The following is a 25,104-nucleotide window of genomic DNA, read 5'->3' on the forward strand; positions in this document are numbered from 1 at the left end:
ATCACTGAGGTTTTGGTGTCAAGTTCAACTGTTGTGTAGATACAATCAACATACACACATAACACTATCCTCCAATACAATAACACACAGTTACCTACACATGGCAGATGTCGCCCACCCTCAACGGAGGATCTGCCTTACAAGGGTTGCACCCGGCTAGAAATAGCCACATAAAATTAATTAAAACCACCATTATCATCATCATCCTCATCATTTCCGGGTGTAGTGTACAAGTGCTTGCCACTTCTTCCCGTCAAAGTATAGTTTCTGTTCCTCTATGTCTTCCCATTTGACGTTCCTCTTGGGGAACGCCGATTTCACTGTGTCTATTACACCAACCCACCTATCTACTGTGGACCGGTTGAAACTGGCTAGAAACTGCCAGGAGCTGAATCCCCGCCTCTTAGACTAGATAAATAAAGTATAAAAGGTATGTACCCAAAACAAAGATCAATTAGAAATAAATGAGGTTTATCAACATAAGATTGGCAAAAGAATTAAAATGTGGGCACAAAACAAGTAAAATTGGGAGACACAGGGAGACGGATACTAACATACATAGTCCTTGAGAGTATCTTAATCACAATCGAGTCGTTTGACTCGTTAAATTCAATCTCATGGAATCCTTCTACACTGTCGTAACGGAAATATTGTGGAAAGTGACACAGTTGTATTCAATTATTATCAGACAGTGATAATTAAAATTTGATGCAAAGCATTCCTTTCTCAAAGGCAAGACGTCAATAAGAGGTGAAAGTAGCAGCTTTCACACACTAAAAAATTTATTATTATTGCAGCTCTCCAGATGAGACAAGGCTTAATTCAATTATTTAAAAAGGAATATGGGTTCCAAAAATCTCCAAAGAGACTGTATCCCCCCAGAAATCAAAACACCAGTGAAGCAAAGCTGGCAGAAAAAAGAACAAATATGGAACATAAGGAGGTTAAAAGGAGTTGCCTTAGTTACAGAAGCAAATAAACATGAATCAAATGAAACTAGAATTGAGAGTAAGATCCAGAAATAGACAAATAAATTGGCTGAGCAAGCCATGAACAATAGTAAGATGAAATAATAATAATAATAATAATAATAATAATAATAATAATAATAATAATAATAATAATAATAAAAGCAACATCCATAAGGCAATAAAAAATAACACAGATCTGATAATCACACAAAGTCTACATACACACGCACATGCAAAGACCAAATAGGCAAAATAGAATAAATAATATAGTATCAAGACACATCACGATAAGAACCGTAACAGCATGACAAGAGTCAGTCAATGGCTTATGAGCTTGATCTGAGAGCACAGATCAGATATCTGGGTCACTGTAATATAGGTCAGGCTCACCCAGTTAATACCATAACCAAATAACAACACATACGCTACATGACATATTCATATCGCATATCAAGGCGAACATGAATCGTACAGCACCAGCATTAAAACATATAACAGAAAGCCAGATGCCAAAGCCAAAGAAAATATATAAGGTCTCCAATCAAAACACAAACAAACTCATCATACACACGGATCAAATGGATCAGTGTTACCTTCTGCCCCTACATAGGAAGGAATACATAACAAGCAGACATGAAGAAAAGGAAGGACATTGAAATAAGCCAGCAGCAAATAAATAAAAGAATAATATACAGAACAGGGATCTCTCAGCACACTAAACCAACATAACTGCGGCAAGCCAATGAGAGGAAAATAAGATAAATACCTGAAGCATGAAGGAATAGAATCCAGAGATTCTAAGTAATCATATACATTGACTTAAAACAGAGAGTCATACTGGGTAAATTATGAATCTTTTTAAAATACCAATTAAAAGACACGAGAATCATCTTGTATGCCAGCATGTCCATCTCTTTTACCTAAGCCATTCTAGTCTCCTGAGCTCCCGAGCAGAGAGCAAACGAATCAAAGATAAGTTAGAAAGAAATGCTTCAGCAATCTTCATTACATGAGGTGCCATCTGTCTAATCGGGATGAACTACATGTCAAGTTTGAGAACATTAACCAGTCACAATCGATTGACCTATGACATCGTAAAGAAGGCAATATCAGAAAATAAAATATGAAGGTAATTAGGTGTGGCACCCTATCCTTGCTCTCCCAACTTGCCTCTCCCCTTTCACTTCTCTGTCAAACTAATTCCTTGCTGTTCTTGTTCCGTCCATCCTCATAACATGTCCAAACCATTGTAGCCTGCATCTTCCCAAAAACTCGGTAACAGGTATTTTGATGCCAGCCTCCTTCCTGTTTACTTCATTTCTAATCTTGTCCTTCCTGGTCTTTTGGTTCATTGTTCTGATGAATTTCATTTCTGTTGACTGGATTTTACTATTTGCCTTGTTATGCAGGGTACATGTTTCGAGTCCATATGTGAGAATTGGAATAAAGTAAGTATGAAACATGGTCAATTTTGCTTTCTGGGTATTTTATCATCCCAGAGTAGATTTCTCAAATGAAAATCAAATTGAGAAGCTTTCTGAGTCCTATTAGTTATTTTTGAGTTACTGTATTATCTTTTGAAATGATACTTCCAAGGTATTTGAAATTAGAAACAGACTACAAAAGAGTTCCATCCAGGAAAATGTTTGAATCTGTGCCTTTCCTGTTGATAGTCATTTCAACAGTTTTCGTTTTAATTATGTTTAGTCCATATTCTTTAAACTTGCCATTCCAGAGATTTAGTTTCCCCTGTACTTCTGCTTCATTTTCTCCCCAGATCAGAGCATCATCTGCAAATATTAGAGTGTTAGGCTCTTTGTAATGTTCTTTGATGGACTTTATGACCCGATCCATGACAACTATTCAATTGAAAAAGAAGTTATCTCAAATATACACGTATCCTACATCAAATTAATTGGGTAGAAATATTCTAGTCATATCAACTGCTTAAACAAACTTTACTGAATAAAGCGAGCAAAATCTGGAAGGCGCCAGCTGACTACGTTGCTGGAGGGAAGTGAACAGTGTTGATGCCAGTAGGCGTGCTGTAGAGAAAGAGTTTCTTGGAAAATTGCCTCTCAAAAAGGAAAGAAACTGCTGTGTATGTAATGCAGCTAGCACCAAAACTGGAGGCAAAAGGAAAAAATCTACTTTTCTATACTCAAAGTGCAAAACGGGATTGCACTTTTATGCTACCCTCTGCACAAATGTTAGAAATTATTGGCACATACATGTTTGTACATATACCCTGTAAATATACGAACTGTATATAGTAAAGTGTAATTTAAAAAAAGTTAATATGTTATCATGAATAGTGACATTTTTGTGGGTTTTGTTATTATTTACTATTGTTATGTTGAACATATGAAATGTATGTGCCGAGAAATACAAATTGCTGGTTTATGTTTAATCTTCAATAACTATGTTTTTTTTTTAATAAACTTTTGAAATTTAGTGGTTTTGTTCATTTTTAAACGTTCTTTTAAGTGATATGGATGGTTGGAGGCCAGCTATTTTTTTTTTTTTTTAATTTTGAAAAATGTATTTTAAAAAATTAACTTCCTGATTTGGTCAGTAGATTTTGAAACATTATATATCTTTTTTGCATGACTATTTACTTTTTGCCTTTAGTATTTTTTTAGAGTATGTATTTACAAATAAAATGTTTTAAAAAATGTTAATTTGGACTAAATAAGTGAAATATGCATATTTTAGTAAATTACTACAATAAAGCAAGAAAAGGGCGTGGGATTTCTTGCACATACCCTGCCAAAATGTCTGGGAGTGAAAGGGTTAAAGTATTTCTTGGTATTCATTGCATGCTACATTGCATAAAAATGTCCACAGTGACATGGAGTTCAAGAATTAGTATGGATCCCATAGCTATTTGTATAATGATTAAGATCCAGCACTGGCATTTGTAAGACCAGATTTTCTGCTGAAGTTTGAATTTTGTTTTTTTATATCGAAAATAAACTACTCATACCATGTGAATACGTAAAAACAGGAAATAATATTAAAGAATGAATTAAGTCTGACTTGGGTATATAAAGTGTATAAAAATAATACATTGTTATGAACTATGAAATATTTCTTGTAATTTTCTTCACATTTCTTAAAATATTTTTTTAAAGCCTTCACAGGCCGCATAGTGTTGGTGCGATGTAACACAAAATTGTAAATAATAAAACATATCAACCAACATAAATGCACTTGGAAGAAATGAAAGCAGTGTTGATATTTGACATAATTCAAAACAAAATATTGGAGATTATTGATAAAACGTTTGTAGAAACACCATAAGATGCCCAATTATATATTACTAAGTTCTTTGATGAAAAGTTCATAAAATCACTACAAGATGGCTAAATATATAATGTTCAGATTAAATACACCAATGATGATAACTTCACACTTGAAGGCTGAGGGCTGCTTCAGGGCATCGATGCAATAATCTCGTCGAGAAGAATCTTTTTAGATTGTAATATGTGTATGGATTTGGTGGTTTTTTTCTCAAGTTACTAGTAATACAGACCATGAGCAGGATTATTTGAAACTGATATCTGCCATTAATGAAGTACAGATACCTTTTACTTTTATTACTGGGCTGCCTCTTCTACCCTAGTTGCTGTACGCTGGCAGCAGACTTTGTCCTGACTTGTGACAAGCAGAACCTGCTCCAACTACAATCTGTTGGCCAATGAACACAATCACACAACCAGAGGATGGAGAAATTACAGGATATTTCAGCCATATCCTGAGAGGTCCATACAAACTTCACCGTCAAGAGCAAACTTCTACCGTAGTCACCAATATGAACGTTGTGTAAACTCGTGTAAAACAGTGTTCGTTGAGTGGACCCTGCATCTGCAGGATAACATGAAGATAATAAAATAATAACTTTATGACCCACTAACTACTTTTACAGCTTTCAGAGACACCGAGGTGCTGGAAACAAGAAGAAGAATGTAATAAAAATACAGTCGAAATCGGTTATCGACTCTCAACGGTCATTATTGCCGATCCTGGCACAAACTGGTTTATGTCATATCTGTATTAGGCTGCACACTTACACGGTTGGTTATTTATTTATTTATTTATTTATTTATTTATTTATTTATTTATTTATTTATTTATTTATTTATTTATTTATTTTAATTTTTTAGCCAACATAGGACTACTTAGTCAGGTTTACGGAGATTTTTCTTCTTTTTGTCAGCCTAATACTGTTTCATCCTTTCTGAACGTAATTTTCTTGCTGCTTCTGGAATCACTCTTCCTATTCTCTGCTTGTTGATTTTTGTCTGTAGTCTAGTGTGTTTATCTTTCAATATTTTGAGTGTTTTTGGTTTTGTATTTTAAATCTTCTATTGTAATATGCAACTCTCTTATGTCTTCTTTAAGTTTTGTGATCCATCTAATATTATTCTTACTCTTCCATAATTTTTCTATTATTTTTCTACTGATTCTATTTTCTGGTGACCATATTAGATGGCCTAAGAATGATATTCATTTCTTTTTTCATTGTGCTAGTCACAGGTTATATTTCTTTATAAACTGTCTCAATGGAAGCTAGTCTCCAGACTCTGTTTACTTGATAATTCTTATATAAACAGGTCCGCACTATTCTTCTTTCTAACTTGAGTACACTATCTATTGCAACTGTGTTTGTTGTTTTGAATAATGTTTCACTTGCAAGTGTTAATTAAGAGAATATTACGTTAAAACAAAAAAACACAAGTGAAATAAGTATGGTACCGGTATTTATTGAGTGGGACTGAGAGGAATTTCATTGACTTTCACTGGAAGAACAGGTCGATTGATTGGCACAGTATTTGTTCTTTGACTGGGCGAGTTGGCCATGCGGTTAGAGGCGCCCAGCTGTGAGCTTGCATCCCGGACATAATGGGTTTGAATCTCACTGTTGGCAGCCTTGAAGATGGTTTCCCATTTTCACACCAGGCAAATGCTGGGGCTGAACCTTAATTAAGGCCACGGTCACTTCCTTCCCACTCCTAGGCCTTTCCTATCCCATTGTCGCCATAAAACCTATCTGTGTCGGTGCGATGTAAAGCAACTTGTAAAAAAATTTTTTTTAAATTATTCTTGCAGCTTAAATGATCTAAGTAAAGCTTGTTCACTATCTTTGTGCTCAGATGATCTGGCCCGCTTGTTTTTTTTTATATTAGAAAAGAGACTGTATTTTCTCTCTGTTCTTCCAAATTGTAGAAATTGTTCAGTATGATACGACCAATTCCCTTGTGATGTTGATATTTGTTTCCCAATTTTTCCAATTGCCAAATTACATCTGACTTTTCTCCAATATTCAACACTTTCCTTTTCTTTTGTGACATCTTCACAGCGATGCTTGCCTTGACTATTTAACAGACAGACTGATTTGAAGTCTCCAATAATAAGCATTACATTGTTTTCAGCAATCCCTATATATGTGAAAAAGTCATTAGATGTTATATCTGATATATTTATTTGAAAATGTGATAAAAATACATTGTTTTATATGATATGTCATAATAACCGTTTTTTTAAATACAGTGTTTATATCGAATTCAAACAGGACCAATATATTTTGCCATTATATCCAATATGTAGTTAACAGTGATGTCGCAGTGACGTTGACTATATTAAATTCAGCTGCTTAAGATATCAAAAGACATCTATAATGAGCATTACAAAGCTTAACATTTTAGTTCTGTCAGTTATCACAGAAATAAGATTTTTTTGTTGTTGAACTAGGTTCACTGGTCACTAGATTGTCCTCAAACTCTCTTTCCGGTGATCCGTTTCTCCTGTGTTCATACCGACTTAGCTTTGCTCTGTTGGTTCTCAAAATATAGCAATTTAAATTTCAACTGTTCATTTCAGGTTTTTACAACTGATGGTAGATCGCAATGAGAACCGTCATCAATTTGAAACTCCAAAGATATTTTTCCAGAACACGCATTTCAATATCAAGATTGGTCGGTTTAATGCAGATGATATGGTTTTCCTCAAGCGTCATAGAGAATTGTTCCACAACTCATTTTTAAAGTGCGTGCTACGCCATGCAGAACATCGTCTCAGTCTGGAAACCGTTTACATGAGCATCTGCATCTTAGCTTGTGAAGTTCCCTGCAGTTTCACAGCAGCAGCTACGGTCTGTCTGGTAATAAACATGCAGGAAGTGGTGCGTCATTACCCCAGCATGAAACCTGAAGTAACTTTCCATATGCACGCAACTGTTATTGCAATCATCTCCCTCGTATGCTGGATATATGATGCTCCTGACCTCTATTTACATATGAACAAGGTAAGGTTCTACACTACACTTCTTATTTGGATACTGAACTCTAGGATTCTAACAATTTTTAACTCTTTCCTAAAAAGCAGCAGCCATTGGCCTTTAAAGGTAGATAATTTCAGGAAGGATTTTTTTGGACCAAATACAAACTATTTTTTTTAATGCTATTTGTTCGGGGCGTCGACCCATGTGGATCTTTTGCCCCTAATATAGGGACTATCTTTTCACTGTTGAAAGACAATAATTTTCCGTGGGATGTGCTTTTTGCAAAGGTGATCAAAAAAAAAAACTTCAAAATCTCTTTATTTGCAAATGAGGTGTCTACCTCGGTGGCAAATGGTACACTAAAATACATTATTGTCAAGCACTAAATATTAAATTAACAAGAGAAGAAAATTTTTCCTATAATACAATATTATACAATTTACGCTAACAATGTTTTCTATTAACACACAGCTCATCCTTAATAAATTTATATTGTTTACAAAATTCTAATTATAATATCTCCTGTACTACTTACAAATATAGTCAACTGATATACAGTATGTGGAATTGCTTCAAATGATACTATAAAACTGGTATAACATTAATATTTACATTGCATTTATGTATTTACTTTTTTTTTTTTACCCGTTCTGGATCCTAAGTAGCATAACGACCTGCTGCGTCTTAACCAGAGCCCCTTTTGCCACCACTTTTCAGAGTTCCTGAAGGGCCTTCACAGCTACCGTAGCGGTCCCAGGGCCCTCGAAGTCCCCACTGTACTTCACCCCTACAGGCAGTCTCCTACTTTGGCTGTCCAAACTCCTTAGACCAGGGGATGGAATTAATTTATTCACACACATTTTTTTAAATTTACAATAACCTGCACCGGTCGAATGCCCTCTAACACTTCATTTATTTTCTCTGTTGCTGTTTATTCTCTTCTTGAATATCTGTACAGATTTTGGAAAAGGATCAAACACTACCGCTGGTAAACTGTTCCACTCCTTCACACCCTTCCCAATGAATGAAAATTTACCCCAATCGCTTCTGCTAAAATTCCTTCTAATTTTATATTTGTGGTCAGTCCTGCCGATATAATTATTTTCCAGATTAAGGAAACTGTGAAACTACAAATTTGTATGCATTCTCCTAATTCCAGACGTCCAAACTGCAATACTTGACACGTTTTGTGCAATCAGTTCAGTTCATGGCAGGCCTACGATTTTAATGGACAAACATTTGATTATATTTTGGATATAATGTTGTTGTGGAGTCCTGCAAAATCAACAAGACAGCATAAGAGTCTGGAATCTCTATGAGGACAGGAAATACAGCTGTAGAAAAGGAAGATGAGAAGAAACCAACACAACTTACTTGGTCAGATTACAACAGTTGATGAAAATGAAGAACTATGTTGATTCAGTGTGGTCCCAAGTGACCTATCTGCACAGAAGAAGAAGAAAATTACTGTGGTTCAAGATTTAAAACAAACTGATCACAAGAGGTTACTATATTGTGAATACTTCCACAGATTTCAAATCAACATGGATTAGGAGTTATGAAAGAAATGTTCTTTATGGACAAGGCATTTTCAGTTACCTGGCTATGTAAGCTCTCAAAATTCATAGGTTTGGTCTTCAGAAAATCTCAATGCAATACGAGAAACACATATTCAGTTTTAAACACTTTACAGTATTGTTAATTACTATGTTTGAAATATGTTTTTCTTTATTTGTTCAAGAAGAAAACAGATTTATTATTATTATTATTATTATTATTATTATTATTATTATTATTATTATTATTATTATTATTAGCTATAGCAGTGGAAGTCTTGCATGCTCCTATTGTTGTATTCATTACTAATCATTTTTAATCCTCAATTATTATTACCGAGTTTTCCATGGTTCGCAGAGGGAAGGAAGCATGTGCGGTGAATGGCTGGACAAAGGACTAACTAAACTTTAAGTATTGCTAACAAAAACCAAATATAAACTTTTTTTTTCTTTTCTAGAATTAGGATTTTTTAAACACAAACATAAATATAAACATAACTGAACTCTTTGCCAAGGAGCTGAGAATCTCGAGAAATTACAATTGAGAACCTCGTAAATTCAGAAAACTATACAATATTAGGCGCTCACAAGCTCATAGGCTCAGAAAAACTTGACAATACAGGAGCTCATAAGCTCATAAAATCTTTACATACAGGAGCTCGTAGGCTCAGAAAATCTTTACAACACAGGAGCTTGTAGGCTCAGAAAATCTTTACATACAGGCGCTCGTAGGCTCAGAGGATCTTTACAACACAGGAGCTCGTAGGCTCAGAAAATCTTTACATACAGGAGCTCGTAGGCTCAGAAAATCTTTACAACATGGGAGCTCGTAGGCTCAGAAAATCTTTACATACAGGAGCTCGTAGGCTCAGAAAATCTTTACAACACAGGAGCTCGTAGGCTCAGAAAAACTTTACAATACAGCAGCTCGTAGGCTCAGAAAAACTTTACAATACAGGAGCTCGTAGGCTCATAAAATCTTTACATACAGGAGCTCGTAGGCTCAGAAAATCTTTACAACACAGGAGCTCATAGGCTCAGAAAAACTTTACAATACAGGAGCTCGTAAGCTCAGAAGTCTTTACAATTCCAGGAGCTCATAGGCTCAAAAAATCTTTACAATACAAGAGTTCATGAGCTCAGAAAAACTTTTAAATACAGGAGCTCATAGGCTCAGAAAACTTTAAAAAACTGGAGCTTGTAGGTTCAGAAAATCTTTATAATACAGGAGCTCGTAAGCACAGAAAATCTTTACAATACAGGAGGTCGTAGGCTCAGCAAAATCTTTAAAATACAGGAGCTCGTAGGCTCAGAAAAACTTTACAATACAGGAGCTCATGAGCTCAAAAAAACTTTAAAATACAGGAGCTCATAGGCTCAGAAAACCTTTACAAATCTTGTTGAATCTAACTCACATTTCGAGTGGAACAGTCAAAATATTTGACCCGCTGGTCTCCAAAATTTTACACTGTCATAAAAGGGGAGGCTAGGTTTTATACATTCGGAAAGGTACTGTATGTATTAGTGAAAGGAGCTTTGGCTTCTAGAAAGTTCTACAAGACATGGGTTTCAAACCCTGGAACTCAATTTACATTAATTTTAAAAAGTGCCCTTTTATGGGCCATGAAATTACACATGTGGCTACATCAGTCATCACAAAATACCCCACTTGGTGCAGTAAATACACTGCTGTACAATTTACCCTTAAATACCTATGCTACCCCCAAAAAGAATATAAATATTCAGAGGCATAAAGCCCACACTATGCGGCCATGAAAAAGAAAAAAGAAGGTCACATTCAAAAGGAGGAAACTCAAGGACTCCAAAATTAATTTAATAGCAAACACCTAAGTGGGCGTAAGGCCTCGTTGTGATACAGAGACTAAGCCCATACTATGAGGTGACCAACTGAAAATAAATTTTAAGCCAAAATGACAAATATAAATTTTGGAAGATAGAAAAACTTAGTCACTTAAAATTATATTACAGGAAAGTTACAAGGGTAACCACTCATGCTTCCTTACATTTTAACAAGTTCACATTAGGGAAAGAATATTTGAAAGTCCAAAGACTAGAAAGAAAGCTATATTTAATTTAGAAACAAGATAAACCTACATTTAATTGAAGAAAGAGCCTGGGGCCAAACAGTTACACACTAATGGAAAAGGTAGAAATGTTCCCTAGCTTCACACGCAGTAGTTTCACTTAGATAAAATTTTCTGCCATTACTCGTTTATAAACTCTACATGATGCCAGACCCCCCCACCTCCTCATCTCTCGAAGGAGTGCTCCTCTATCTTCCGTCAACTAGAACACACAATAACGGTGCTGCAAGATCAGACATTTTATACTCAAAATTCTCCTCTTATATTGTAGGTCAGCATAATAATCTAATATTTTTTAGTAACCACCAATCTGATTGGGCCAAAGGATTCTGGTATCAACAATTATGATAGGTAGATCAATTCAATATCAAGCCTTTTCATAGGTGGATTAATATAATGACAATTTTGATAACTTCAGAGAATTAAAATATATTTTTTATTTTATTATATAATCTTCCTGCAACAGCTGCAGGTTGCCCAAGGACACAGAGTACCTTAACAACAATAATGGATATAGTTACAGTAGGTAATGCGATCGTATGACGTTAAGTGTAGGCATTTGAGTGAGGCATGTCAAACATTTATTTGAGGTCCGCAAGCATGGTTCTTGAAGATCATGATGGACTTCTTGAGTGTGGTAAACGCAATGTTATAGATGCAATCTCTATTCAGCCCAAAGGTATTGCAGAAGTTGACAAAAAATGTAGGTATGGTTCCTCGAGCACCTAACATCAAGCCGATTACAGAGATGGATGACAGCTTATACTTTTGCTTATAGAAGTCCACCGTTTCTTCATAAATTCTTCTTTTTTCTGCACCAACCTCTTCCGGCTGGTTTTTGTTGGTCTCAAATCTAATTGTTGGATCAATGATGAAACCTTCAGAACAGGATGGCTTAAAAGTAATAATGTCAGTGCACCAGTTGCTTCCTCTGTTAGAGAGACCATATACTTCTTCATGGACATTATAACCTTGTCTTCTCAAAGCATTAGCTATCATTGATCTGGCTATATTGTGGCGTGAGGTGCGTAGTAATTCACCATGTGGACAGGCTCCCAGGACATGTGAAAGAGTTTCAAACTCTCTGTGGCAATGCCGACAGAGGCTGTTGCCCTGGGATCTGCCAGGTACAGTACGCACAGCAGAAACATTGGCGTTCATTTTTATTGCATCATGCCATTCACTGCAATACAATCCTTTATGATCACGAATCCATGTATTCGCTGGAGTATATTGTTTAAATAGGACTACACCTTTGCCTTTATGCTCTTTCTTGCTCCAGTTGTCAAAAGCTCTTCTTCTCAATTCGAGTCAAACTTTCTTTGTATCTACAAAACCATGCCTTTGACTCAAGTAGATTTTGTTTCTGCTACATTCAATGCGGTGAGGCTCATGCTGATTTCTTGACATAAGTTTCTCATTGAATGTAAAAAAATGTTATTGGAAGATGTTGCAGATATATTTTCCATGATACACACAATAAACCCAGACCTTTAAATTTCATTTCAGCATATATCATATCATTCGGAACAGCCATGGGAAGTTGCAAAATTTCCTTTAATGCTCCCTTAACCATAATATCAGTGTCATTTATACATTCGACTGGACTCTTTTATGGTGGTACTGTCTGAAATTTATATACCAAACTGGGACAGACTGAAGTGTTTATGATTACAAATTTTTGATCAGAATGCAAAACTGGTGAAGAAATGAGGAGCTCTAGGGTGTTTTTGAGCTTATTTAGGACGATGGACTGGAAAGTAATTTCATTGGAGAAATTTACACCCAAATCCTTAATAAATTCTCCTTTCTTCAGACATGGTATCTGTTTTTCATCCGCCGTGAATAGTTTTTCTTCTGATAGGTGACCTTGTTTGATGCATATTCCTTTATATTTTCCAATATTGATGTTAAGTCCAATTTCTTGTAATTGATGTATGGCCGCATGAGCAAGTACTAAAGCTGACTCAGAATCTTTTCCAACAATAACTACATCATCAGCAAAACTTAATACTGTTAGAGCTTCACGATCTGGACTCAACTGAAAGCCATATTGGGTAGATATCAACGTTTCATTAAAGCCATCCAGAATATGATTGATGGCGAGATTAAACAGGATTGGCGACAGAGGAGAACCTTGCATAACTCCCCTGCTTATCACGAGAGGTCTTGTTTTGCTTCCCTGCATTTGAATTTGTGTGACATTTCCTGTTTGCAGATTCATGATTGTATTCGCAAGTTTGGTTGGCATTGCTAACGACTTTAGTGTCTCATTTAAATGAGCATGACCAATGTTGTCAAAGGCTTCCTGTACATCTAAGAATATAGTAGTCAGATTGGCTTGTTTGTTTTTAGCTTCACAGAGAAGAGTCGAGTATCGCAGTGTTGACATGCGTTCCAGAGGAGTTAGTAAATCCTTGTTGATTGTGGTTTAAGAAAACATGTTCACGAAGACGCCTGTCAAGGACCCGCTCAATTATTCTTCTTATTGCTGAACAGATTGTGATAGGTCTCCAGTTCTTAATATTGAGTGTATCTCCACCTTTATGGATTAGAACAGTCCTAGCCTTTTTGAAGAAAGAAGATACAACCCCAGTTTTCAATATACGTGTGGCAATGTGAGATATTATGTCGACTGCAATACTGTCTTTGATAACTCTGATGAGGACGTGGTCTGGACCAGGTGATATGTCTATGGCTATATGATTAACAGCAAAGCTGATTTCATCTGGGCTTATTGTGTCATTAAATAAAATGTCAATTTGTTCAAATACTTGTATGAGATGGGTATTTGAATCGAATCATGTCATTAGGTTGCCCGAGAATTTTAGAGAATTAATGGAATATTTCATCCAAAGGAATTTTACAGTTTTCAGCATTGGAATTTAAAACAGATCTAATAGCCTTTCTGCGCTGATTGTAAAAGTGATACTGGGTAAGCTGATATTTGTATTTTTTGCAGCGTTTTATTCGGTCCCGTTTTGTTGCCCGTTCAGGATTGGTTGTCTGTTTATATTTCCTTTGGTTGTCTGTGGTTTGTTTATTTTTCCTATACTGGTAGTATTTCCGTGACGGATGTTTGGGGCCAGGGAGTAGATCAATCACAGAAACCAAGACGTCACACCAAATGATAATCTCATGGTTAAATTGCTCGTCTGTCAAATTTCAAAAAATCTACTTTGCCAGTGCATCATTTTCTGCTTAAATTCATGCGGTAAAATGTTGACATCTTTAGTTTTCGTGTTAGCATGAGAGTCACTTTCTTGAACGATTGTTTCAACATTTTGAGAGGGATCATCCCCCTGTCGATTTCTAGAAACTAAAATTTGATGGTGAATATCAGGATGAGCTCTGCTGATGTGTATTTTGACCCCATGGGAACTGGGGTAATGACATCCACAGTGTGGACACCGACAATTAATATTGTCAAATGCCTGATTTGAAGAATTCTCAGTGTGTCTAGCTGATAAACTTGGATGAAGGTTTGAGATGCCTGAGGAATTCCTAAATTAATGTGTAATTGTTCACTTTCTTTCTTTCTTTATTCGTGTCAGAAGTATCAACTTATAGATATTTAACAAAAAGCAACATCTACATTTCTACTATACAAATATACAAGTCTATTATACAATCACAGATAGCGCAACAATATTCAAGAGCTAGATGATGCTTGCCCAGTATTGGGCGACGTCAATAGCGTTGGGGGAGGCTGCAATCAAGTCTTTCATAGTGCACATTGAAGGACATAAAACACACTGACATAGATGTTGGATCGTCTGCTGCTCTCCGCAATCACAAAGTGATGAATCACTTGAGAAGCCCCACTTCCGCAAGTTTACTTTGGTTCTGCCGACTTCTGTACGGAGTCTGTTAAGGGCTTTCCATACTGTCCACTTCTCCTGGTGTCCACATGGAAGACTTTCCTTTGGCTCTATCCAGTTGGAAAGGTGTTCACTATCTACAAATGATGAGTCCTGAGATAGTGGCTCGTGAGCTCTTGCTAAGTGTATGTTAATGCCCCTCTTTGTAAACTTTCTGTGACATATTTTACATTCAATAAATGTAGGCACAGCACTTGAAGTCCTTGATACTTCCTGAGAATTGACCATGCTCTGGAGTGTGTGGCTAATCTGATGCTGTTTTTGAATGACAGATCTACCAAGTCAGATAGTTCTTTCCACTGCACAAAGGTAAACAGCTGGTGTGAAGTGTCAGAATAATAATAACGCTTATATATCATCATTTGTTCAATGACAGTGGTACAGAAATTGACCAACGAAGCCGTCACAGAAGGTACCCCACAATGATATCACGGAGGTTGTACATTGGTAATGTAACAGAGGAAAATCAGATGCAGGTCATTAAAATAATCTATACGATATCATAAAGGTTCTACCACAATACTATCATCCAGTTAATTATATTGTACGATTTGTTATATAAATCCAATATATCCAATCAAATGTCCAAATGCAGCACCTAACCTAAATTGTTAGTATCGATGTGAACAGATTAGATTGTTTAGCCACAAATAATATGGTCATGAGATAATACAATTCTTACTCATAAGGGCCTAAAGACTGCCACAATTGTCCTAAATAGAGACTGTCTTAGTTAATCTTTAAAATATTTGTGATATAGAATAACATAGCAACCATTCGATTAATGTAAACAAACAACACATGCACTAACCTATAAAAATAAGACAAAATAACTATAAATGCAGCAAATGACACAAGCCACAATGTAAAACACAATACATAATTCAAAATATTATCAAGACCAGAAAATGTATAATAAACATGAATATTAACTGTAATAAAATGTCAAAATATCAAGATCAGGAAGTGTGTCTTGACTACCAAGTCACCACCTTCTGAATGTAGATAGGTTGCTCAACATCCAAATACAAACTTTCTCAATGACTAGGAATAGCTTTGAACCCAAGACATCTAGTTCTCAAAGGACTTCACATGATTCTCAGTTTTTATTAGAGACGGATGCACAGTATGAGAATGCGCTAATTTAAATTGATGAAGAGGCCTTACTCACATGATTATTATTATTATTATTATTATTATTATTATTATTATTATTATTATTATTATTATTATTATTATTATTATTATTGAGTGTTGATACAGCGACGCCTCATCTATATCATCAGATATTCTATGCTAAAAATGTACCAGGTGTATGCATAAGTTTTTGGCTGTTTTTGTGGTAAAGAAAACACATAATTTTCAAGGGAAATTCATTTTTTCTTTATTAAATATTGGCCATCGGCTTCTACACACATTAACCATCTTTCAGGTAAGTTATGAATAACATGCCAGAAAAACTGCTTGTCTTTTGCGTCAAACCATTTGTCGAGCCGTTTTTCAACTTTCTTGAAACTGCTGAAGTGCTGCTCGGCGAGCGCATGCCCCATTGATGCGAAGAGGTGACAGTCAGATGGCACCAGGTAAGAGCAATGCAGCGGGTGCGGAAGGACCGTGCATTGTCGTGTAACAAAATCACTTTGCTATGTCTTCTGGCTCATTCCGGTAGTCTTTCGATCAATGCGTGATTTAAATTAAACATTTGTTGGTGATAGTGTTGTGTATTAACGGTTGCGGTGGTCTTCAAGAGTTCATAATACACAATACCGCTCTGGTCTTCTTGCCGAAGCGATATTCTCTGCTTTGGGTTTTCAAAATAAATCCATTTTTTGTCACTCGTCACAATTTGGTACAGAAATGACTTTCTTTCATGGCATTGAAGCAGCATTTCACAAGTGACTTTGCGATTTTTCATTTGCCGTTATTCAAATCATGTGGGACCCATTTACCGAGTTTATTGATCTTCCCCATTGCTCGTAAACGTCTGCTGATTGTTTCTTGTGACACATTTAATGCTTGTGCCAATTGCTGTTGAGTTTGAGTTGGGTCATCATCCAGTAATGCCTACAATTGCTCATCTTTACACTTTCGTGGTCTACCAGACCATGCACTGACTTTCACATTGAAACAACCATGTTTAAATCAACAAAACCATGTCTCACATGTTCTAATCGATGGGGCGTATTTAACATACGTTTCTACCAGCAAAGGATGACTTTCTACAGCCTTTTTTCTTTTGATTAAATACGAAAAGCAATGCACACTGCAAATGTTCTTTTTCAGGTACAAACATCGACATGATCACTGAATGATACAACATAGATGCTAGTGTTTGGCGGACTCAACTTTGTGTGTTGGTAGGTTAATGTCAGACGAACAAACTGACGTATGTGTCAAATTCATATGCTGTGTACTGTTCACTGTCACCATCTCTTAGTGAAAAACTGGAAAAGACTAGGCTTCGCCCCCAAAAGCTAACTAAGATTTCCTCTGTTACGGAATTGCAATATGCAGATGACGCTGCAGTCTCACATCTGAGGAGCTGCAACAGTTGGTCAGTTCTTTCAAGAGTGCTTGCAATCGTTTTGGTCTGTCTATTATTGTTCAGAAAACCAAAGTAGTTGCACAGCCTGCACTGGGGTCGAAACTTCCAGCTTTCAATATCTCCACTGGTTGGAGCAGGCAGTTACGAAGTATCTTCTTAACCCTCTACTGCATGAATTATTTTTCGTTTTCGTTTGGTGATGAAAATTTCAAGCTTTGTGAGCATGAAAATGTAAACTGCTGAAGAATATATTTACTTGGATATGAGTTGCAGCCGCCGATGACAAATATGACAAATACAAAGGTCATTACAATCATGATCATCATCATCATCGTCATCATCATCAATGTCCCACTCCAGTCACCTGGGTGTGGTTAACAAACCTCCTCCATTCCTTTCTGTCCTTCCACTTTTCATGCGCCATTACTTCCACCACATCCAATCCAGCTTCTCTAATATCCTTTCAAATCTGATCCATCCATCTTCTTCTCGGTCTTCCAACTGGTCTCTTTCCTTTAACTTCCCTTTCCAATTCCCTTCTTGCTATCTGTTCCTTTCCCATTATTTTTACATGTCTGAACCATCTCAGTCTTGCTTTCTGTATGTTCTGTACTAACGGTTCTATATTTAGCTCTTCTCTGATTTTAATATTTTGGATTCTATCTCTTCTTACCTTTTTAACCAATGTTCTTAAAAATTTAATTTCTACTGCTTGGATCTTACTATCTTGTCTCTTATTAGTTACCATCGTTTCTAGTCCATATGTTACAATTGGTAGGAAATACTGTTTGTATAATGTTAATTTTGTTCTCTTGGGTACTTTGTCATCCCATAAAAGCTCTCTGCCTTGATGATAAAATGTTGTACCTTTACTTAGTCTGTTATTAATTTCAGGGTTGATTTCATTACTTCCATTAATAATGCTACCCAGATATGTAAACTGTTCTATATTCTCTAACCATTCTACGTCTATGTTCACTTGGCTTCTCTTTTTCTCTTTTCCACAGTTCATGACTACAGTTTTCTTTTTACTAATTACCATTCCAAACTCCTTCAGATTTTCATTCCAAGTGTCCAGTCTCCTTTGTACTTCCTTTTCTCCCTTTCTCCAAATCATCACATCATCTGTAAATACCAAAGGATTCACTTCATCACTAATGTTACTGTACTCTGTTTTACACGTTTTATGATTTCATCCATCAATATAATAAACAATAATGGCGACAGTGCACTTCCTTGCTTGAAACTTTTTTTTGTATAAAATGTTTCAGGCCACCACTCCCCACTTGTACACTGCTTTTACTCTCATGATACAACATTCTTATCTTGTTAATTAATGATTCTGGTACATTCCTTTTCAGTAGGCATTCCCATACATGTTTTCTCTTAACTGTATCATAAGCTTTTTTCAAATCCAGAAATATGAAGATGATTTCCTTGTTCCTTTCCAGATGTTTTTCCATTATCGTTCGCACTGTAAATATCAAGTCTATTGTTGATTTATTCAGTCTAAAGCCATATTGTTCTTCCTCTAACTGTGTTTCTATTATATCCCTTAGTCTTTTGTCTATGACTTTCTCCATTATTTTTAGCCCATGTGATAACTGGGTTGTACCTCTATAATTGTCACATTTCTTCCTATTTCCTTTTTTGAACAATGGTACAATGCTTCCTTGTTGCCAGTCTTTCAGGTATCCTTTCATCCTTCCATATGGCATTGAGGGCTCGGTATAGCCACTGTTGTCCACTGCTTTCTGCTGCCTTAATCGTATCAGCATTGAAATCATCTTTTCCACTTGCTTTACCTTTGGTCATTGCTTTCACTGCCCTTTCAAGTTCCAACCATGTTATCGGGTTCTCTTCTTTTTCTCCATCTATTATTTCCATTTTCTTATCTCCTTCATCCTCCGAGCAGTCATCCTCATTAAATTTTTTCAAAATATTTTGCCATCAACTTCTGAAGACCCTTTTCATTTTGTACTATGGATCCATCTTCTCTCACTAATGCCTTGATTTTTTCTTGATTTCCTCTTTGGGGCCGATGACCTTCGATGTTAGGCCCCTTAAAACAACAAGCATCATCGTCATCATCATCAGATTTACTCTTTTTGATTTTGTTACCCTGTATAATAGTTTCTGACTTCCTCAACTATCTTGCTCAATTTTGTTGGTAAACTCTCCCCAACATTTCTCCTTTTCTTCCTTCATACTCCTCTTTACTTGTAGTTTCAATCTTTTATATTCCACATGTAACTCTTCTATCTTATTTTCATCCCTTTGATACGTTTTTTGCTTTTCCTTATCCATTTCTTTCTTCAGCTTGAAGTGAAAATCCACAGCCTGTTTCCTGTCATTCGACCGGGTCAGGAATGGAATGAATGAAGCCCCTATCTAGCGGTGAGGTTAGGAATTGTGCCAGCTGCCGAAGCCTGTCGCACTCCTCTGGGGCAATGATTAATGACTGACAGATGAAATTAAATTATACTGGAGAGTGTCGCTGGAATGAAAGATGACAGGGAAAACTGGACTACCCAGAGAAAAACCTGCCCCACCTCCACTTTGTCCAGCACAAATTTCACATGGAGTGACCAGGATTTGAACCACGGAGCCCAGTGGTGAAAGGCCGGCGCGCTGCTGCTAGATTTATGGAGGCTCTGTTCAGCTTGTTACTTTCTTTTATTTCTTTATTTATTTCATCTGTCCACCACCGTGTCTCCTTTGTTTGTGTTTTTCCGCATACCTCAATTGCTGCTCCCACAAATGTCTGTCTTAAATTGTCCCACTCTTCTTCTCCAATTTGTATTTCCATATTAGGCAATTTCCTTTTCATCCAATCTTGGAATGCCATGCTTTTATCCTCCTCCTCCAATTCCCAAATCCTGATCTTTGGTTTCTTCTTCAGTATAATTTTAGGGATTTTTACTTGTTTTAATTCCACAATTAATTATCTATGATCACCTTCTATACTTTCACGGGGGATTATCTGCATATTCATGATGTATCTTCCCCATTCTCAGTCTGTTGTTATAAAATCAATGAGTGTTCCATACTGTCTATCCCAACTATATTGGCTGATCTTTTAGCTATTCCTCTTCATAAACCATGTGTTCTTTATTATCAGGTTCTGATACAAAAGTCTAACAGTTTATCTCCTCATTTATATCTCCATACCCATGTGGCCCCAAAACATAAACATTCTCATATCCCATTCTATCAGTTCCCACATGGACATGCAGATCTCCCAATATCATGATCCCATCTCCAACAATATGTGTTTCCAGTTCAGTGAGGAAATCATCTTTCTCTTCCATGCTACATCCTGTCTGTGGAGCATACACCTGTACTATCTTCTGTAGTTCCTTGTTTACATGTATGTGCATTCTTTCATTTACATACTCAACTTCAGCTATTGGTTCAACATTCCGATTCACTATAAATCCCACTCCATTTCTTTTCTCTTTACTGTTTCCCATCCAGTACAAGGTGTACCCCTTTCTTAGTTTCTTCATTCCTTTCCCTTTCCATTTTACTTCACCTAATCCCAGGATTACATAAAATAAATTTCATCGTAAAGTCCGTATTGTTGTACGTATACTTTACCATAAAATCAATAACACTATGAACAAATACAATAACTCAGGTGTATATAAGTTAAATTGCACTCAACGTTCTGCAAGCTACATTGGGCAAACCGGAAGAGGATTTTTTATCAGATATAAAGAACATGTCAACGCCGCCAAGCATAAAAGATACTCCGCCATGAGCACTCATATGACAGATTGGAATCATTTTTTCACTTCCATAGAACAGAACCTAAAAATTCTTTGTTTTCATAGTAAAGACAGTTAACTCAACATTTTAGAAAACATTTATATTAACATAGATCAAAAATGCAACCTCAATCATCATTTAAATGAGTTTTCAGAAACTATGAATGTAATTTTTGAGGCATTACTGAACAGTTCCTATTTTGACAAACATTCAAACAAACTTCCATATGATCGCTCCCCGTCTATTGATTCCAACCTTCCCCTAATTTCGCCTCACACCGGCTCCCATCACACACGTCCTCCATAATTCATCCTCTTTGAGAAGCGAGAACGCAAGTAATCAGATATGCCAAAATCTTCCTTTTTTAAACCAGCTTACTTAATTTCAATTTTTATAATTAATCTTTACTCTCATTTTAAAACGATCCACTGTGTTTTTACGTATGTCATATGATCTGATATTCCACCTAGTTTTAATAAGAAATGTCAACTTTACACCAATATGACGTTTTTTACATCTTCTCTCTGGATTCCCTACACATGCTCGTTGATCGTATTTTTTCTGCTACAAATAACATTATGCACTTCATTATCAGCTTTTGCCGATGCACCTGACTGCTCCACATCAACGGCACCCTCAAGAAGAATTTTAACAACAAGCTTTACTATATCATCTCATGTGTATGATTTTAAGTTTTTTCGTCAACAGGTTTTGAATGTTTGTACTTGGAACAATCTGGAACATCCTCGCTATTTTGATTGACGTGTTCGACAACTGATTTATTTTATTGTGTTGTTCTGTCCTTGTCCTTTTTTAAGCTTTTTCTTGAATATCTTACGGCTGATGATGTCTACAAGTTAGACGAAACATGTCCTGTATTATTTAATAATGTTGTTTAAATAAATAGACAATAAACTTATGGTATTGTAAAGGTGGAATATTGACTTAACCTTAAAGTAATCCCAGGATGTCGAGTTTTTGTCTCTCCATTAGGTCAATCAATTCATTTTCCTTCCCATTCATTGTTAAAATATTTATTGTTCCAAATCGGATTTTGTTTTCTGATCGAACACTTGCATGAATATCAGCATTACCATCATACTGTGCAACTGTAGTCAGAGACTTGTCAATTCCATTTCCATTTTTAAACTTCCATCTGAGGCTTGTATTATAGTTGAAAGCAAGTACAAATTTACTCATCTGCTGACCTGCTAAGCCTAATGCACCTGAGGATTTTCTTTCGGGGTTTATTCCCTTAGCCTTTGAAGATCCCTCTTCTCTGCAAGGCAGTGGTTTCCTCTTCTAATTTTCCCCAGAGAGGATGGGTTACCTCATCCACCATCGCCATTCCGAAGGTCTTCTTCTCTGCGTAAGATGCTGTTAAGGTCTACACCCGTAACCCTGGGCATGGGTTCTACGTTATACCCTGTGAGACTGAGCCCCTGCCTGAACTTGGATCTCCTTCACACCGGCCTACTGATGTGGGGGACACCCGCCCCCGCAACGTGGATGCGCCAGACAAGAATTACTCAAGTGAAGGATAGGGATGGTGGGTGACCCTATCTCCCTTGAGCCGGGTTAATGGTTGTGTATGGTGCCACAACCAACAATTCAATAATTCTGCACACCTTAAAATTATGGTTCCAAAGTTGTCTTTTTTTTAAATTTCACAAAATGACTTTACAGGCCTTTAATGTAATCTTCATTCTCCTCAAATACAATGGCGCAACATTGTATTCTCATTAGGGCGCCATCTCCATTGATCTGTCTGATTACTCTGGCCACTGCATCCCAAGCATCATCTTGAGTTTTGAGTTTTGGAAACAAATCAAAGTCTGATGGGCTGATGTCAGGACTGTATTGTGGATGGGAAAGGACTTCCCACCCATAATTCTCCAGAACTCTGTGTACTGGTTCGCCAGCGTGTGGTCATGCCTATCATGCAGAATGAGCACTCCAGCTGAAAAAGTGTCAAATCTCTGCAAATCTTTGACCGCCAAACATTTAGCAGAAAGTCCGTATAGTCCATGTGTAGCGTCAATCTTCTTGTGAAATGGTGGCAATAATGACAGGAAGTGTAGTCTGTTGCAGCTACTGGCCGCCCACTCCTTACACTGTCTTCAGTCCAGCCTTCGCAGAAGCAAGAAGCCTACTGTGACACTGTGCTTTGATCCACTACACTATCACTACAAGCTTCAACTAGAGCGTTGTGAATTTCAGTAGGTCTTTTCCCCCGTAAACTTTCAATTTTAGTATAAGAACGCTGGTCACTGCATGAGATTTGGCCTATGTAATTTTTCTCCCTCCATTTCAAAACATTGAAAACACGTGTTGATAGCTGAAAGTCTGGCCAACAACTGACGCTTTGCGCGTAGCAATCGTTGTACTGTTACAGACGTGCATGTGCTCTGTGGAAAAGTTTTGAAATGGCCCTTATATATATGCTGTATATAATGACATTTTAAACCTCAGTTTCAATTAGGATTTTCTAAGATCCAAAGTGTTTTAAGATCTCTATTATCACTTGAACACTCTGAAGCTGACAGTGGTGAAAGTGCCTGGTCGTTTTGTCCCAGTTTCTGCAATGTGGCCCCATGCTGGAGCTGAAGAAATATATTCGATGATGACATGAAGTTCTTCAGATCCCTATGCTACTATGCCTTCTTCTATACCCAGAGGGGCACCACTTGATCATCATAATAGATACACTATGTGATCAAAAGTATCCAGACATCACCAAAAACATACGTTTTTCATCTTAGGTGCATTGTGCTGCCACCTACTACTAGCTACGCCATAGCAGCGACCTCAGTAGTCATTGGACATTGTGAGAGAGCAGAATTGGGTGCTTTGCGGAACTCGCAGACTTCGAACGTGGTCAGGTGATTGGGTGTCACTTGTGTCAGAAGTCTGTACGCGAGATTTCCACACTCCTAAACATCCCTAGGTCCACTGTTTCTGATGTGATAGTGAAGTGGAAATGTGAAGGGACACATACAGCATGAGATCATACAGGCCAACCTCATCTGTTGACTGACAGAGACTGCCAACAGTTGAAGAGGGTCGTAAAGTGTAATAGGTAGACATCTATCCAGACCATCACACAAGAATTCCAAACTGCATCAGAATCCACTCCAAGTACTATGACAGTTCGGCAGGAAGTGAGAAAACATGGATTTTATGGTCAAGCGGCTGCCCATAAGCCACACATCACGCAGGTCAATGACAAACGACGCCTCACCTGGTGTAAGGAGCGTAAACACTGGACAATTGAACAGTGGAAAAACGTTGTGTGGAGTGATGAATCATGGTACACAATGTGACGATCCGATGGCAGGGTGTGGGTATGGCGAATGCCTGGTGAATATCATCTGCCAGCATGTGTAGTGCCAACAGTAAAATTTGGAGGCGGTTGTGTTATGGTGTGGTCATGCTCTTCATGGAGAGGGCTTGCACCCCTTGTTGTTTTGCATGGCACTATCACAGCACAGGCCTACATTGATGTTTTAAGCAACTTCTTGCTTCCCACTGTTGAAGAGTACTTCAGGAATGGCGATTGCATCTTTCAACATGATCGAGCACCTGTTCATAATGCACGGCCTGTAGCGGAGTGGTTACACGACAATAACATACCTGTCATGGACTGGCTTGCACAGAGTCCCGACCTGAATCCTATAGAACACCTTTGGGATGTTTTGGAATGCCGACTTCGTGCCAGGCCTCACCGACCGACATCGCTACCTCTCCTCAGTGCAGCGCTCCATGAAGAATGGGCTGCCATTTCCCAAGCAACCTTCCAGCACCTGACTGAACGTATGCCTGCGAGAGTGGAAGCTGTCATCAAGGCTAAGGGTGGGTCAACACTATATTGAATTCCAGCATTACCGATGGAGGGCGCCACGAACTTGTACGTCATGTTCAGCCAGGTGTCTGGATACTTTTGATCACATAGTGTTCCTCTTGAAGCGATCAATCACAATTTGTTGCACATT

The 25,104-nt window shown here is 37.1% G+C and overlaps 1 protein-coding gene across 1 annotated transcript in view; it reads left to right on the top strand.

The window, feature by feature from the left end:
- The window catches only part of LOC136856843 (uncharacterized), a 132,171-nt gene that overhangs the window by 100,239 nt on the left and 6,828 nt on the right, over nt 1-25,104 (top strand). Inside the window, exon 4 of the mRNA XM_068231022.1 lies at nt 6,855-7,278. Within this exon, the coding sequence (XP_068087123.1) occupies nt 6,855-7,278 (424 nt within the window). The remainder of the gene's footprint in view (nt 1-6,854; nt 7,279-25,104) is intronic.

Source organism: Anabrus simplex, chromosome 1 (assembly GCF_040414725.1).
Source record: "Anabrus simplex isolate iqAnaSimp1 chromosome 1, ASM4041472v1, whole genome shotgun sequence".
In the NCBI taxonomy this organism is placed as follows: Eukaryota; Metazoa; Arthropoda; class Insecta; order Orthoptera; family Tettigoniidae; genus Anabrus; species Anabrus simplex.